This window comes from Indicator indicator, chromosome 35 (assembly GCF_027791375.1).
Source record: "Indicator indicator isolate 239-I01 chromosome 35, UM_Iind_1.1, whole genome shotgun sequence".
NCBI classification, from domain to species: Eukaryota; Metazoa; Chordata; class Aves; order Piciformes; family Indicatoridae; genus Indicator; species Indicator indicator.
Genome location: NC_072044.1, coordinates 4,231,265 through 4,245,101, shown reverse-complemented (window position 1 = coordinate 4,245,101; position 13,837 = coordinate 4,231,265). Strand labels below are relative to the sequence as shown.

At 54.1% G+C, this 13,837-nt stretch overlaps 1 protein-coding gene across 1 annotated transcript in view; it reads right to left on the bottom strand.

Annotated features, from left to right (window-relative positions):
- CACNA1S (calcium voltage-gated channel subunit alpha1 S) overlaps nucleotides 1–4,371 on the bottom strand; it is a 44,984-nt gene extending 40,613 nt beyond the window's left edge. The window contains exons 1-2 of the mRNA XM_054395925.1: nucleotides 4,211–4,371; nucleotides 1,288–1,393 (exon numbers count right to left, since the gene is read on the bottom strand). Of these exons, the coding sequence (XP_054251900.1) occupies nucleotides 1,288–1,393; nucleotides 4,211–4,371 (267 nt within the window). The remainder of the gene's footprint in view (nucleotides 1–1,287; nucleotides 1,394–4,210) is intronic.
- Nucleotides 4,372–13,837: the final 9,466 nt, after the last annotated feature.

Sequence of the window (13,837 nt, the reverse complement as noted above, 5' to 3'; positions counted from 1 at the left end):
GTTAGAGGCTTTGGTTCAGGCTCAATGGGAATTAATACAGAGTAAACCATGCTGGGCATGTGAAGAGGGGAAAGCAAGGACAAGCTAAAACCAGTGCAAACTACTGGTTTGGATCGTCAAAACATCTTATTGCAGGCAAAATGACTGGGAGAAAAAGCAAAACAAAACAAAGAACTGGTTAGGATGGAGCAACCTCTCCGCTTCACCAAGATAGTTCGTTTTTTTTTTTTTTCCTTTTAAATAAAAAGAACCAACATGAAAATCCAGTTTTGAAATGAAAGGTCAGGAAATGTGACTCCAAAACCAATGAACTAAAACCTCTTTCCTTTTGGAAGTGTGATTAAAAAAATCAGAGGATTTATTCTCTTTTTTGGTCTCTTTTCCCCTGCACCTCAGTTGCCAATCTGCTGCCTTTGATCGCCACCTAAAGGTGGTTCCAGGCCGCCTTGCAAACCTTTTTTGCAGAGGTTTCTGCCCCACTCGGCCTCCTGCATTTGCAGCGTTTGCCATCCGACAGCTCCAAGTCTGATCTCTACAGCCCAGTCACGACAGGATGCTACTGGTCAAACATCTCTAAAGTAACATCAATTATAACAAGCCTGCCTCAGGGGTGCTGGCACCCATTTATAGCTGCTGATAGTGCTCACTGCTCTTCAGCATCGACATAACTGCAGGTAGAGGCAATCTGAAATGCTGACTGATTGGAATTCACTCCTGTAGCTGGAGCACCTCTGCCATGAGGCCAGGCTGAGGGAGCTGGGGGTGTGCAGCCTGGAGAAGAGAGGACTCCAAGGGTCCTCAGAGCTGCCTGCCAGTACCTGAAGGCATCTTGCAGGAAGGCTGCAGAGGGACTTCCTGAAGTGTCTAGAGACAGACCAAGGGGGAATGGTTGGAAGCTGAGGCAGAGCAGACTGGAGCTGAGGAAGAAGTTCTCCAGTGTGAGGGTGGTGAGACTCTGACACAGGCTGCCCAGGGAGGCTGTGGATGCTTCCTCCCTAGGGGTGTTCAAGGCCAGGCTGGATGAGGCCTTGAGCAGCTGAGCCTAGCTGAGAGGTGTCCCTGTCAACACTGGGATGGGAGGGGGGTGTGTGTGCAGTAGATGATCTCTGAGGTCCCTTCCAACCTGAGCCACACTCTGATTCTGTGATTCCATGACAGGGCAGCAGGAGATGCTCCCACCACAAGCATCACCATCTTGCACCCATGCCACACTGAACAGCCAGATCCACAGAGCCCTGGAGGTGGGCAGCTGGCTGCCAGCAAACAGCAGGCAGGGCTGGGGCTTACCAGGCTGGAGTTGGCAACATTGGTGTCATCCTCAGGCATTGGCAGGTAGATGGCCAGTGCAACACAGTTGGCAAAGATGGTCAGGAGGATGATGATCTCAAAGGGTCTGAGAGGAAGTGTTAAGGAGTGGAGATAGGAATGAAACAGCAGTTACAGCCTTGCCCTGTCCTGCCTGGGTATGTGGGGAAAAACCACTTTGGCTCTCGGGAAACCCTACCAGAGAGAGCAGTCAAAATCCTCTGCACACCCTCAGCTGCTGTCCCTTTCTTGGTTCCCCACAGAGGGAGGGAATAGGTCAGGAGGAGACACAGGGCCTGGACACTCAGCACCTGGCTCCTGGAAAAGAGCAGCTTTGGCAGAGGACATATGGGGAGAGGGCACCATTCAAAAAGCTGCAGTGGAAGAGGAACAAGGGGATGGGAGAGCTGTGAGTTTCCTCATCATGATCCCTCAGAAAATTGCCCCCAGGGGTCAGCACAATGCAGGCACTTAAAGCATCACCCTCCAGAGTGCGCTGGCAGTGGCTCTGCCTCCTCATGTCCTCAGCATCCCCACTCTGCTCACTAACCATGGCAAGAAGGCATCCAGGGACAAGGCAGCGCAGCCAAGGTCTCCTCTAACAGAACATTCAGCTGCTGATCTCCCCAGCCCCAGTGCAGACAGTGCTCCTGTGACTGTCCCCAGGACTGCCATGGGCTGGGAGCCACCAGTAACCCTTCTGCTGCCTCTTCCAGGGCTGTCCCAGGCAATGGGGCAGAGCCCAGGGGTCAGAGGCATCCCTGCCTGCTTCAAGGTGAGATGAGCAGCATCCCCCCCCCCCACACCCCCCCGAGCCATCTGGCAACTGGAGCTGGGATCAGCTTGCTGCTAGCAAGCTTGAGTCTGCCACCAGTATGAGGTAGAAATGCAGTGGGCCAGAGTGAGCCAAAAAAACCCCAGCATTTAGTGTCCCCCAGCAGTGTCCCTGCCTCTTGCCACTGCACCAGAGCCTCAACATCTCATCTCCTCATCCTGAAGTCTCACTTCTTTCTTTCCAGCATCCTTTTGCCACACAGCATCCAAGGGTCCCAACCTGTGCCTTGCGGTGACACCCCCACTATCCAGCCACCTGGAAGAGACCCTGGCCCCCTTCTGTGGCCCAGCCTTGTGCTCTGACAGCAGAAGCTAAGCAGCAGAGACATGCCCAAGGAACAGGAGTGAGTGGTGCCATGTTGAAGTCAGATACCAGATATCCCTACAGAAAATGTCACAGCTAATCTCCCCTTGGCAGCTTGGTTTGCCCTGAAGACCATAAGAGCCCTTGGGAACTGGAACGACCCTGCCAAGCCTGATCTCAGAACGAGGACTGCCAGGTGCCCCTGGGTATAAATACAGCCAGGCACAAGAGAGATGCTGCAGAAACCTGATGCCATGGATCACTTGTCCTGCACAGGTCAGAGCCACCTGCACCTGCAGCCTTCCTGGTGCACATCCACCTTCCCCCTTCACACTCCCCTTTCAAGGCAGCAGTGTGGGAAAGCCCACACTGTGCTGTGCATGCCCTGGGCAGGAGAAGGAATGCGTTTGAGTGTGTTGGAAGACGTAAATCCTATTTCTAGCTCTTCCCCTGCCACCAGGCTCTATGCGCAAGTTTCTTCCATGCCCAGAGCCTATTACAGACACAGCTCCCTTCCATGTGCATGCCAGAGAATTCCCCAATTTCTGCTTTGCTCCCCCTCCTCAAAGGACAGAGCCTGTTTGCAGGGACAGAAGGTTCAAAATCCATATCCAGCACAGCACCACCAGAGGTGTGAGCATGCCCTGAGTGCCTACAAATGGGCACCCTGGGCTTTGAACTCGATGGCATCTCCAGCAGTGCAGGGGCATGGCTGTGCTAGCCCTGTGGCACTAAGTGTACAGCAGCACAGCCAGCCTAAGGCAGCCAAGCCACCTCTAAGAAAAGCAAAGTCTGGGCAGGGCTGGGGTGATCCAAGACCAGAAAAGTGCAGATAGGTTCAGTGACTGAAATGAGAAATGTTGGGAGCAGAAAAAATGGATTTGCTGGAAACATCCCTAAATTCCATCCCTTTTGTTTGAGCCCAAATGTTTTGCTGAAGCCCATGTGAAATGTTTCATCTCCTGTTCCTTTCCCTTCCATAAAGCAGAAGTGAACAAAGCCTAGAACAGCTCCTGGCTGGGTGGCAGAAGCAGGATGTGTTGCTATTTCTGAGCTGTAAGGCCCCAGTGAAAAGAAGACAAATAAAAGAGCAATCTCCCAACACTGATCCCTATATTGAGTCAGAGGCAGAAGAGAATCTGTCCCTTTGAACAGCAGCACAAGTCTTCACTTGTGTCAGCAGCCCTGGGGAGGGGTGGGAAGGAGAAGCTGAGAGGACAACCGTGTCAACAAGGTTTCAGGGGATACTGACCAGATTCAGGGAATACTAACCAGACTCAGGGGATACTAACCAGCCTCCATTACCAGGGCAGGGGGCAGCTGAGGGATCAGGCAAGTGGTGACACACACAGAGCCATCCCAAGCAGCTCACCATGCCCTTGCTACCCACCCCCAAACCTCTCTCCTGGTGCAGCCTGTTGTTCCCAGCTCCATCCTCAGCTCCCACTCCTGCCCTTCCTCCTCTGCCTGGCCCCCAGCCCACCCCAGACTGTTCCTCACCCAACAGTCTGTCCTGGTTTTCCCCAAGTCCCTTGAAATCCAGCCTCCTCGCTGCCTGTCCCACACCACCCTACCCAAGGTCCTCACAAGCGTGTCCCTGTTTCAGTTTGACCAGCCACTGTCTTTGCCATGCATCCTACCAGGGCTCCCTGAGCTTGGGGTGTGCTGACAGTTCTCCTTCCTGCCACCCAGGGGTCCTGCTCCCCAGCCCCCCTGCTCACAGGCACTCACAGGGCTGCTCCTGCACCCCTGCAGACAGAAGGATACTTCCACTCCACGATGCTGATGCAAGCCTTGCGCAGCGGGTTCTGAAGGGTTAAACAGAACAGAGCCCTGGCTGGCCGGGGGGCTGCTGGTGGCACCGGCTTCTTGGACTTCTCCTTCTGTTGCCTCCTCCTCATGTCATCCTGGGTAGAAGCAGGCTCCATGATGTTTCCCTCCTAGTAGTTTCTCCTTCTACAGCCCCCTGTGTCCCCGTCAGCTGGAGCTCCTCCGGCTCTCCCTGTGCATGGAGCCTGGCTGCTCAGCACACCAGAGCGAGGAGTGGGGGCTGGAGCCTATACTAACACACAGCATGAAGTTAAATTTAGATCCTGGCCTGGCTCCTGGATGCTGTCACAGCTCCTGAGGCAGCAAAAGGGCCCCTGCAGCTGTTGCTTCTTTCCAGACACATTGAGAGGCAGGCGAGTGCCTCACATGCCAGTGGGGGTGGAAGAGGCTGCCCAGCAAGGGGCACACTGCTCCCAGCTCAGCTCTTTCCCTGGCTACAGAGGGCTCCTTGGCCCAGACTGGAAAGCCAGGCTGACTGAGGCCATGAATGCAGCCCCACCCACTGAATCACAACATCCAGGGCAAGATGGAGAACCCAGCCCTGACCTGCTCCCAAAGCAGTTTACCACCCAGACTGATCAGTGTCCTGTGCAGGATTTAGTCTTCATCTGGTGAAAACTGCTCAGCTGAGCCCTGGATGCTGTGATCCTGGAGCTGCAGGCCTCTGGGACTGCATCCAGCTCACTGACAGGGACTTTGACACCAACCTTAGAGCTCCTGGGAATCTTGTCAAGTCCAAAAAGTGCTCTGGCATGCTCTTCTGGAGGAGCAGAGGAAACCCAGGCTGGTGCCAGGCAATATCCTGCTCAGCTTCACCTCCCCAGTCCTGCTTGCAGGGTATGGAAAATGCCTGGGGGTGCAGGAACCAAACAAGCCTAGTGAGAAAGCCCAGTGGATGAATGGGATGAGCAGTTCCACTAGCTCCTGAGCTGGAAGGCAGGCAGGGAGAGAGGCATCTCCCCACAACAGGGGAAACTCAGGCATGAGAAGGGGCTGCTCCTGGGTTTTCCTGCGCTGAGTCAGCAAAATAACTGCAGCAATCACATTAGTTACAGCTGTGATCCACAGTAAATGGCATCCCTGTCCTACAGCGATGTTGGATGTTACAGTCTAATGCCAACCAACCAGCTGTGCACCATGCATCCCAGGGAGCTGCTCTACACACTGCACCACACTGCCTTATTCCAAGCTTGCTCTCCTCTGCTTTGCAGGGCTTTCCCATGGAGGGAAAGGACTTTGCAACTGTGCAGCAGGCTGCATGAAGGCCAGGAGGGCCACAGTACTGAAGGGACCAATCACTCCCTGCCCATGGCACAGAGAAGGATGTGGGAGCAACTCCTGCAGATGCTCCAGCCAGCACTGACTCACTCTGGGGGCCCTCAATGGGGAGGAGGTTAATTTAGTAACCTGCCCTTCCTACCGCACTCTGCTGCATTTCATGCAAGCCAGAGTCAAACCCAGCCCAGTTTCCATGTCAGGCAGGTTCAAGTATGTTCCCTTTTCTCATTCAGTCCTCATTTTCCCTCTGTTTAACCCTGGTGGAAGCCAGGAGCCATACTTCTGCTGCTGCCTGCACAGGAGAGCCTGTGGCGGGAAAAGCCAGGACCTGGGGCCCATCTCGTGGGAAATCCAAGGAGAAACATCTGCACTGTGCCAAGCTGGAGAAGTCCCAGAGGCTCAGGGCAGCGTGAGTGAGCTGGGGCTGTGCAGCCTGCTACAGGCAGGGGCCTGTAGAAAGGATGCTCAAAGCCTTTCTGACTCCGTGTCCAGCTGCTGGCCACTGCTCACCACCTTGCTGTGCTCTGTTTTACACATGGCTTGCTGGCAGCCACCAACCTGGCACACTGCAGTGCTCTGCGTGTTCCTCCCTGGCAGAGAGACTCCTTCCTCAAGAGACTTCTTCAGATCCATCCTCATCTTCTTACACTTCCTGAACCTCCCATGTCATCTACTCCATTGTTGCTCTCAGGAGCGGCCCCAAACACAGTGACCCCATGGTGGAGTCCTGCTACACCAGGTGGGCTTCTGCTGCTGTGAACAGCAGGGATGGAAATGCCTCCAGCACTGTCCAGCAGTACCCACACCAACGAACGCCCTCACACCTCCTGGCACCCACATGTGCGTGTTCATGCAGCTCCCGGATGCCTCCCAGCCCAGGCACCTCCCTGCTTCGCAGCGCAGCTCCCGCAGGACCTATTGGGGTTGCTGAGCTGAATGGCTCCAGGCCCACCACTGTGTCTGTGTCCCGAACACGCCAGCCGAAGACTGCGACGGCCCACGGGAACCTCCAGCAGGACCGAGTCCCTGCAGCCGCTCCTCCCGTGTCCGGACTAGGGTGAGGCACCCTGGAAACCTCCTGGCCTAGGCTCTTCCTTCAGCGGCCCTGCGGAGCCGAGCCCAGCCGAGCCGAGGATGAACTGAACCATGTCGGAGCAGAGCCGAACCGAGCTGAACTGAGCCGAGCCGGAGCAGGACCGAACGGAGCAGAACCGAATCGAGCAGAGCCAAGCACGAGCTGAGCCGCAGCTGAGCCAGGCAGCAGCGGGAAGGAGAACCTATCCACAGCTCGGCTCCGCTTCTCGCCCAGCTTCCCGCCCGGTTCCCGCCCCGCTTCCGGCATCGCGGCCTCGCTGGGCACTGCTGCGGCCGTGGGCGGACCCATCCCCGGAGAGCTCCCTGCCCACGCCGGCCGCGGGAGCGGCTCCGAGCCCCGAGCGAGGTGAGGTCAGCGCCGCCGCACGGCCGGAGGGCGCGGCAGTTCGTGCGGGTAGCCGAGGCCCGGGCACACGCAGGGCTGTGTGAGTGGGGTCTCTGCCAGCCTGCAGCAGAGATGTGGTGTTGAGGCGCCAAACCGGGTAGGATCCAGGGGCAGCCGCACTGCCTGTGGGTCCCTTGTTTGCTTGTGTGTGCCTGTAGGGTTTCCACTCAAGACTAACGGCTCCTTGATTCTTCTCAGTCGGGAGAGGAACAGTGATGCTGCTGTGTTTTTGAGTGCTGGGTGTCTCTCAGGCTGTGTGGCCACTCCTGTGCGCACACAGACGTGCTGGCGTCCTGCCTGTGTGTACCGCTGCTCAGCCTCCAGCCCTGCTTGGCTCTGGGGTCACTGAGCTGCGTCAGGATTCAGCAGGGCTGCATCCTGTCCTGTTTCTTCCACAGCCTCTGATCTTTTCTTGTTTAGCATGGCCCTTGGACATGGTCTTAATTCATAGGCAGGCAAAGCCGGCTTTTTAGCAGGACTGAAGCCACAAGCTAGGACTCCAATTGGAAGATTCATTCAAATCTCCAAATAGCTGGGAAGTGCCTGCACTGAAGATGATGACAGCTGAGGCTTTGGCCCAAGTTGTTTTCTTTTCAAAACCTTTATGGATGCTGTCTGGAAAATAGCTCTGCCCTGAGCTGCTGAACAACAGATTGAAGTCGTCTTGTCCTATTGCAGAGTGCGGCAGGTTTCCCCAGGGCACAGAAGCCAATAACGGCTGTTCGGGGGCTCACAGGCGGTACTCTGGATCACCCTGCCGCTGGAGGCTGTCAGGGCTATGGAGCACTGCAGTCTACGGGTGGCAGCTCCTTTCCTGGCTTGGGTTTCTCCCAGCTCAGATCGCTCCCAGGTCTCCATGGACCAGGCTGGCCGAGGACAGCGGTGACTCTGCTTTCAAGCGAGTGGGTCTCGAACAGTTTCTGCACTCAGTGCTACAGGATCACAGCGGTCATGCTTAGAGCTGCTGAAAAGGGGTTTGGGCAAGTTCTCTTGCAGCTCAGGCGAGGTCCTGGTTCTCTCGGGTGCTTGGCTTCCCCAGTCTCAGCCTCCCAGGTCTCTGTCCCTTCTGCACGGCTAGGCAGCTTCTTTCTACCGGCGGGATTGGTACGACGTGCTGGGCTGGCCGGGGTTCATGGTCAGCTTTCAGCAGACTTCTCGCCTACTGCACAAAGGGCTCTTTGCTGATTATGGTAAACTGAGGCACGGCTTGGTTCTGGATTGCAGGCAGGCATGAGGATTTTCTCGGGTAGCAAACAAGTTTGATGAGGCTTTTTTCCAGACAGCAAGCAAGGGGCAAGAACCCCTTGAGTATTTGTCCTTCATTCAAGGCTTGCATTTGGCCAATGGCAAAACTTGGTAAACACAGCCATTAACCTATAGCAGAGCATATAGGCAGAATTTGCCCATATATGGAAGAAGCATAAGCACAAACATGAGCACAACACAAGCATCTGAGGAGCTGGACGTGTGAACCTTGTTTACCCCAACAAGGCAGAGAGGGGAGTAAGCCTAGGCAAGTAGTCTGTTTACCCAGACTAGGTGACACCTGGCCTTTTGTTTTCAGCTCTGGGCTGACATACCCACTCTGGAAAAGAGGGGAAAGAAGAGGGGGTTTGAGCAAAACATGTAGGGACATGTTTTAGACCTATATTGGGCATAATTCTGGGCATATGCACCCTTCCATGGAGCTGCTTAGATCCATGAGGCTCTGCTGTGAGGGGGCACTGACATGCAGCCTGGACTTGTCACCTCTTGGATCGTGAAAGCTTCCCTGCTTGCTGGTGAGGATGACCTCATTTTGATCCTGGATCATCATCCCAGGAAGCAACCTGTCAGAATGGACACTTCTCTCTTCTGCCAGGCTGCCTCTTGCCAGATGCCAAGGACAGAAAAGATGCTGAGGTATTGTGAGAAACCACCCAGAGCAGAACAAGAGCTGAGTTCTGCCATTAGTAGGCAAAGTCCCTTTGCTGGTGTGTCGGTGTGAGCTGAAATTTCCCCCCCCCCCCCCCAACAATAACCAGGCTAGCCCAGTCTGGAAGCAAATGAAGGCTGTATTTACAAGCGGAGTCTAAAATCTACGATGAAATGCAATGAATATGTACAAATATACAAAATTCACAACACTTACAAATATATACAAGCAACAGAAAAGCACAACCGATCTCCCTTTGCTTCCCCCCCAAGGGGACCCTCCCAAAGGGGCCTCTCTCTCTCCCAGGAGCTTCCCCCCAGACCCCCCTGGACAGAGAAGCAGAGTTAGTTAAGCAGAAAGTTGTTAACTTAGCTGCCAAGGTCAGTATGTGTTGTCTTCCGCCAGAAGAGAAGAAGAAACAGCAGCCAGACAGCCCAGCAACTGCCCCCACTGCAGAACACAGAATGTGCCGAGTGCCTACTTTGTTTTGGGTAATTGTTCTTAAACATTTCTCTCTATCCAATGGAAGTGTTTAGAACAATCGTTATTTTGCTTTCTTACACCCAATAGTGACTTATTTATATTCTTTCACTTTCTCTGTTCTGAACTTTGCAAGGAAAAATTAAAAAGACAGTTTCAAACCATCACAGCTGGCTGCACAGCTGAGTGCTGGGGAGCTGGCTGAGCTCACAGCTCAACGCCCACCAAGCTGCTCTCTGCTCTCCTCAGCAGGACTGGGGGAGAAAATGGGATGGAAATGGGTCAAGATGAAACTAGGGAGGTTGTTTTTTTTTTTCTGGAGATGTTTAAAAGACATCTGGATGAGGAGCTCAGGGCCATGGTCTAGCAGCTGTGTGCAGGGAGATGTCAGTTTGTGGTTAAGGCCTTTTCCAACCAGATTTGATGGCTTGGCTCCAACTAATTTATTCCCAGTTAAGGTAGGTTTGGGCAGTGAGAAACAAAGATGAATTCAAACCCTTTTCTAACCTGCCCTGTTTCTCCAGGCTCAACTTCCCTCTGTAAGATCTCAGAGGCACCACCAACTTTGCAGGTTGGTGCAGAGACTCCATAAATCCCCTGATGTGTCCTGTGGTTGGTCTATTCCAGATACCAGCAGGCTCCAGCACAGGGCATCTCCTGGTTTCTTCTCACAGAGATCCCCACTGCTACCAAACCTTGATGTTTATACCCAACTCATGCTCCAGTAGGAATTGCATCTCTGATAGCTTCACCAAGGGCAGGTCCTGCTTGAGCAATCTGGTGGCTTTCTGTGATGGACTGACTCCCTCAGTGGACTAGGGAAGAGCTGTGGATGTTGTCTGTCTGGATATCTATGAAGCCTTTGATTTAGTGCCCCGCAACATCCTTCTCTCCAGACTGGAGAGAGATGGATTTGATGGGTGAGCTGTTGGGATGTTCTGATGGAGATGGGTGACAGTGACCCTCAGGGGTATGTGCTGGGACCAGTGCTGTTCAGTGTCCTCACCAATGACACAGAGTGGGATCGAGTCCCCTTCCACAAGTGAGCAGGTGGCACCCAGCTAAGTGGTGCAGGTGACACACCTGAGCCATGGGATCCGTTCAGAGGGCCCTGGACAGGCTGGAGAAGTGGGAGCACATGAACCTCATCTTTCACTCCATCAAGACCCTGGCAGTTTTCCAGATCTAAAATCATCCAGGAATCCAGGATGTGGGAGCTGCCTGTCCCTCCACAGGGTACCGCTCCGTGTGAGATGAAGTGAAGCTGCCAAAGCAATTCTGGGGTCAGATTTTCTTTTTTTAGCTCCACATGAAGATGGAGTGTCTGTGGAAGTTTGCCCTGCAGCTCTACCTTTTACCTTGCTGTCCAAACTCAGCCCAGCCAATGAAAACTTCCCCTACCACCCTCTGCCTCCTTCCCTGGAAGATTCAGATTGTGGCATTGAAGATGGAGATCATGGAGAAAACCTCTGAAAGATGCCTCTTTGCACTTGTTAAAGTTTCACAGTGGCAAGTAAGTGGATAAAGAGCCCCAAATCTGCCCAGACAAGTCCTGATCCATCAATGCCATGTTGAGTTCCCAACCCAGGGCTGTGGAACCACCTTCAGTGGTCACTGAACCTGCTAAAGTAGCTAAAAGATCTTCTCTGGACATAAGTGTGGTGACACTGTCACTGCTGGAGATGGTGGAGATGCTGACATGTCTGGAGCACAGGGATGGATTTCTCTTGCAGATTGCCTATGTCTGAAGAGTGCAATGTTCTCACCTGCACCAGAGCTGCCTTTTCTGAGGGCATGGAGGAATCTCCAGGGGTTCAAAATAGGAAGGAAAGGGCATCACAGGCTTGATGCAGGCTCAGGAGGAGAGCAAAAGGATTTTAGGAGCTGCTTCTATCTTGGCTTTACTTAAAGACACCAAAAGCCCACCTCATAAATCCTATCTATGGAATAACAAACAGAAAGGAACAAAGCAGCCCAAATTTCTGGTGTGATTCGGGCACAGTTAGTCACAAATGGTCATGCAGAAGGACCTGAACAAGCTGGAGAAGTAGAAATGTGTGAATCTTCTGGGGGTTAACAAGGCCAAGTGCAAAGCCCTGTAGCTGGGTCAGAGCAATTCCAGTATCAGTCCAGGCTGGGGGATGAAGAGCTGGAGAACAGCACTGCTCAAACCTCTCCTGAGCTCTGGAGTCCTCAGCACAGCACAGACAGGCACCTGTTTGAGCAGGGCCAGAGGAGGCCACCGCAATGCTGGCAGGGCTGGAAGCTCTCTGCTGTAAGGTCAGGCTGAGAGAGTTGGGATTGCTCAGTCTGAAGAAGGCTCCAGGGAGACCTTCTGGTGGCCTTCCAGTACTTCAGGGGGCCAGGAAGAAATATGGAGGCAGAATTTTAGCAGGGCCTGTTGTGACAGCACAAGGGGTGAAACTAAAAGAGGGAGATTCAGACTGCAGAGAAGGGAGAAGTTCTTGAAGACTCTTGAGGGGAAGAAATTGTTCCTCATGGCAATTGTTCCTTTATGTCAGTCAGTCTGACCTCCATGCCTGGCAAGGCCACAGAGCAGATCCTCCTGAAGGCCTTGCTGAGGCCTACGGAAAATGAAGCAGAGGTGATTGGTGGTAACCAGCAGGGCTTCAGCAAGGGGAAACCCTGCCTGGTGAACTTGGTGCCCTTTTATGATGGAGTTACAGCATCAGTGGGTAGGGAAGGGCAACTGATGGCATTGGAACAGGTTTCCCATGGAGACTGTGGATGTTCCCTCCCTGGAGGTGTTCAATGCCAGGTTGGATGAGCATCCTGGATTAGAATCTAAAATCAAAGTGGTGCCCCCAGAGTGCCTGGGGCTACGCAATGGCTGCCAAGGGGTCTCAAGGATGGACACCAACAATCAGTGCTGGCACCTTCCCTGGTGGAGCAGGAGCTGGACATGTTCAGTTTTGACCCTGAGCTCATTCCCCTGACTCCCACAGCCTCTCCCAGGGCAGGAGGATGCAGAGGACATTGGGGGGCCCTGGCTGCTCACAGCCCTGTCACTCCCCATGTCCCCATTTTCACCCATTTTTACTCCATCTCCCCCATGTCTCTCTCATGTTCCCTGTTTGTCCCCACACTCCTCTATGTCCCCCCCATCCTTCCTATGTCCCTTTGTGTCACCCTAACCCTGTAGCATTGCTACAGTGCCCTACTCCAGCACCCCTAGGTCTGAGGTGACTCCAGGGGTTCCCCTGTCCAGTGAACGAGGAAACTGTCACTCACCTGATGACAACACCCATGGGACTTCCCCCCACCCCTGAGACTTCCCAGCACCCATTGGACCCCCTGCCCAGCACCCACTGAACCCCCCCCAAGCACCCACAACCTCTTTTCTAATGGGTGCTGGGGATCCCATGGGTGAGGGGTGTCCCATGGCAGGGTAACTGGGTGCTGGCTGCTGCTGTCTCAGCATGCACAGAGGGAGAGGCAACCTCTGACCCTGCCCCAGAGCCTCCAGCAGGGAAATGGGGGAGGAGAGCCCATAGCACCCCTGTCAGACCTGGGAGGGCACCAGTAACACCAGTAACCACCAGAGAAGAACAGATGCCACAAACCCATTACTCCCAATGCTCTCCAGTCACTCCAGTAACACCCAGTAAACCCCTGTCATGCCACTGTGGGCTAGTCAAAACTGGGAGCACTCCAGTAAGACCAGTAACCGCCAACGACAACCAGGGATACCAGGAAACTGTGACCCATGGTGTTTTCCAGTCATTCCAGTAACACCCAGTGCCCCTCCAGTCATCCCACAACAGCCCAGCCAGAACTGGGAACACACCAGTAACACCAGTAACTACCACCAACCACCAGTGACAGCCAGGGATACCCGTAATCTCCAGTGACCCCCAGTCACACCTAGTGCCTGCCCCAGTCACCCCACAGCAGCCCAGTTGAAACTGGGAGCACATCAGTAACCAACCAGTAACTGCCAGTGACACCCTGAAGCAGCTCTGGCTGTGGTGACCAGGGGGAAGGTTTCTTTCTGTCCCCTGCTCTCCTTCCTGACCTCTGCAGCTGCCCTGCAGGGCTTAGCTGGGCCCCTCCACAGCACTCCCAGTCTCTGCAGCTGTGTACAACTTTCTGCAGCAGCCATTGGGGGTTTTGCTGGGGCCTTTCCAGTACTGCTGGGGCTTGTTTCTGTCACTGAAACTTTTGCTCAGGCTCAACTCTTTGCCTTCTTTCCCCTCCAATTAGAAGACAAAAAAATGCCTGCTTCCTGGCCTGAAGCCCATTGTTGGTGCCAAGCTGTTAGTGGGTGGGCAGGCAATGATTTGGGGGCTGAGCTGAGGGTCCACATCATGAGCCTTTGCATTTGGACAGACAACAAGGTGTCTCTGCTGGGGACAAAGATCTGGTGAGTAACCTGGTTACGATGTCCTAG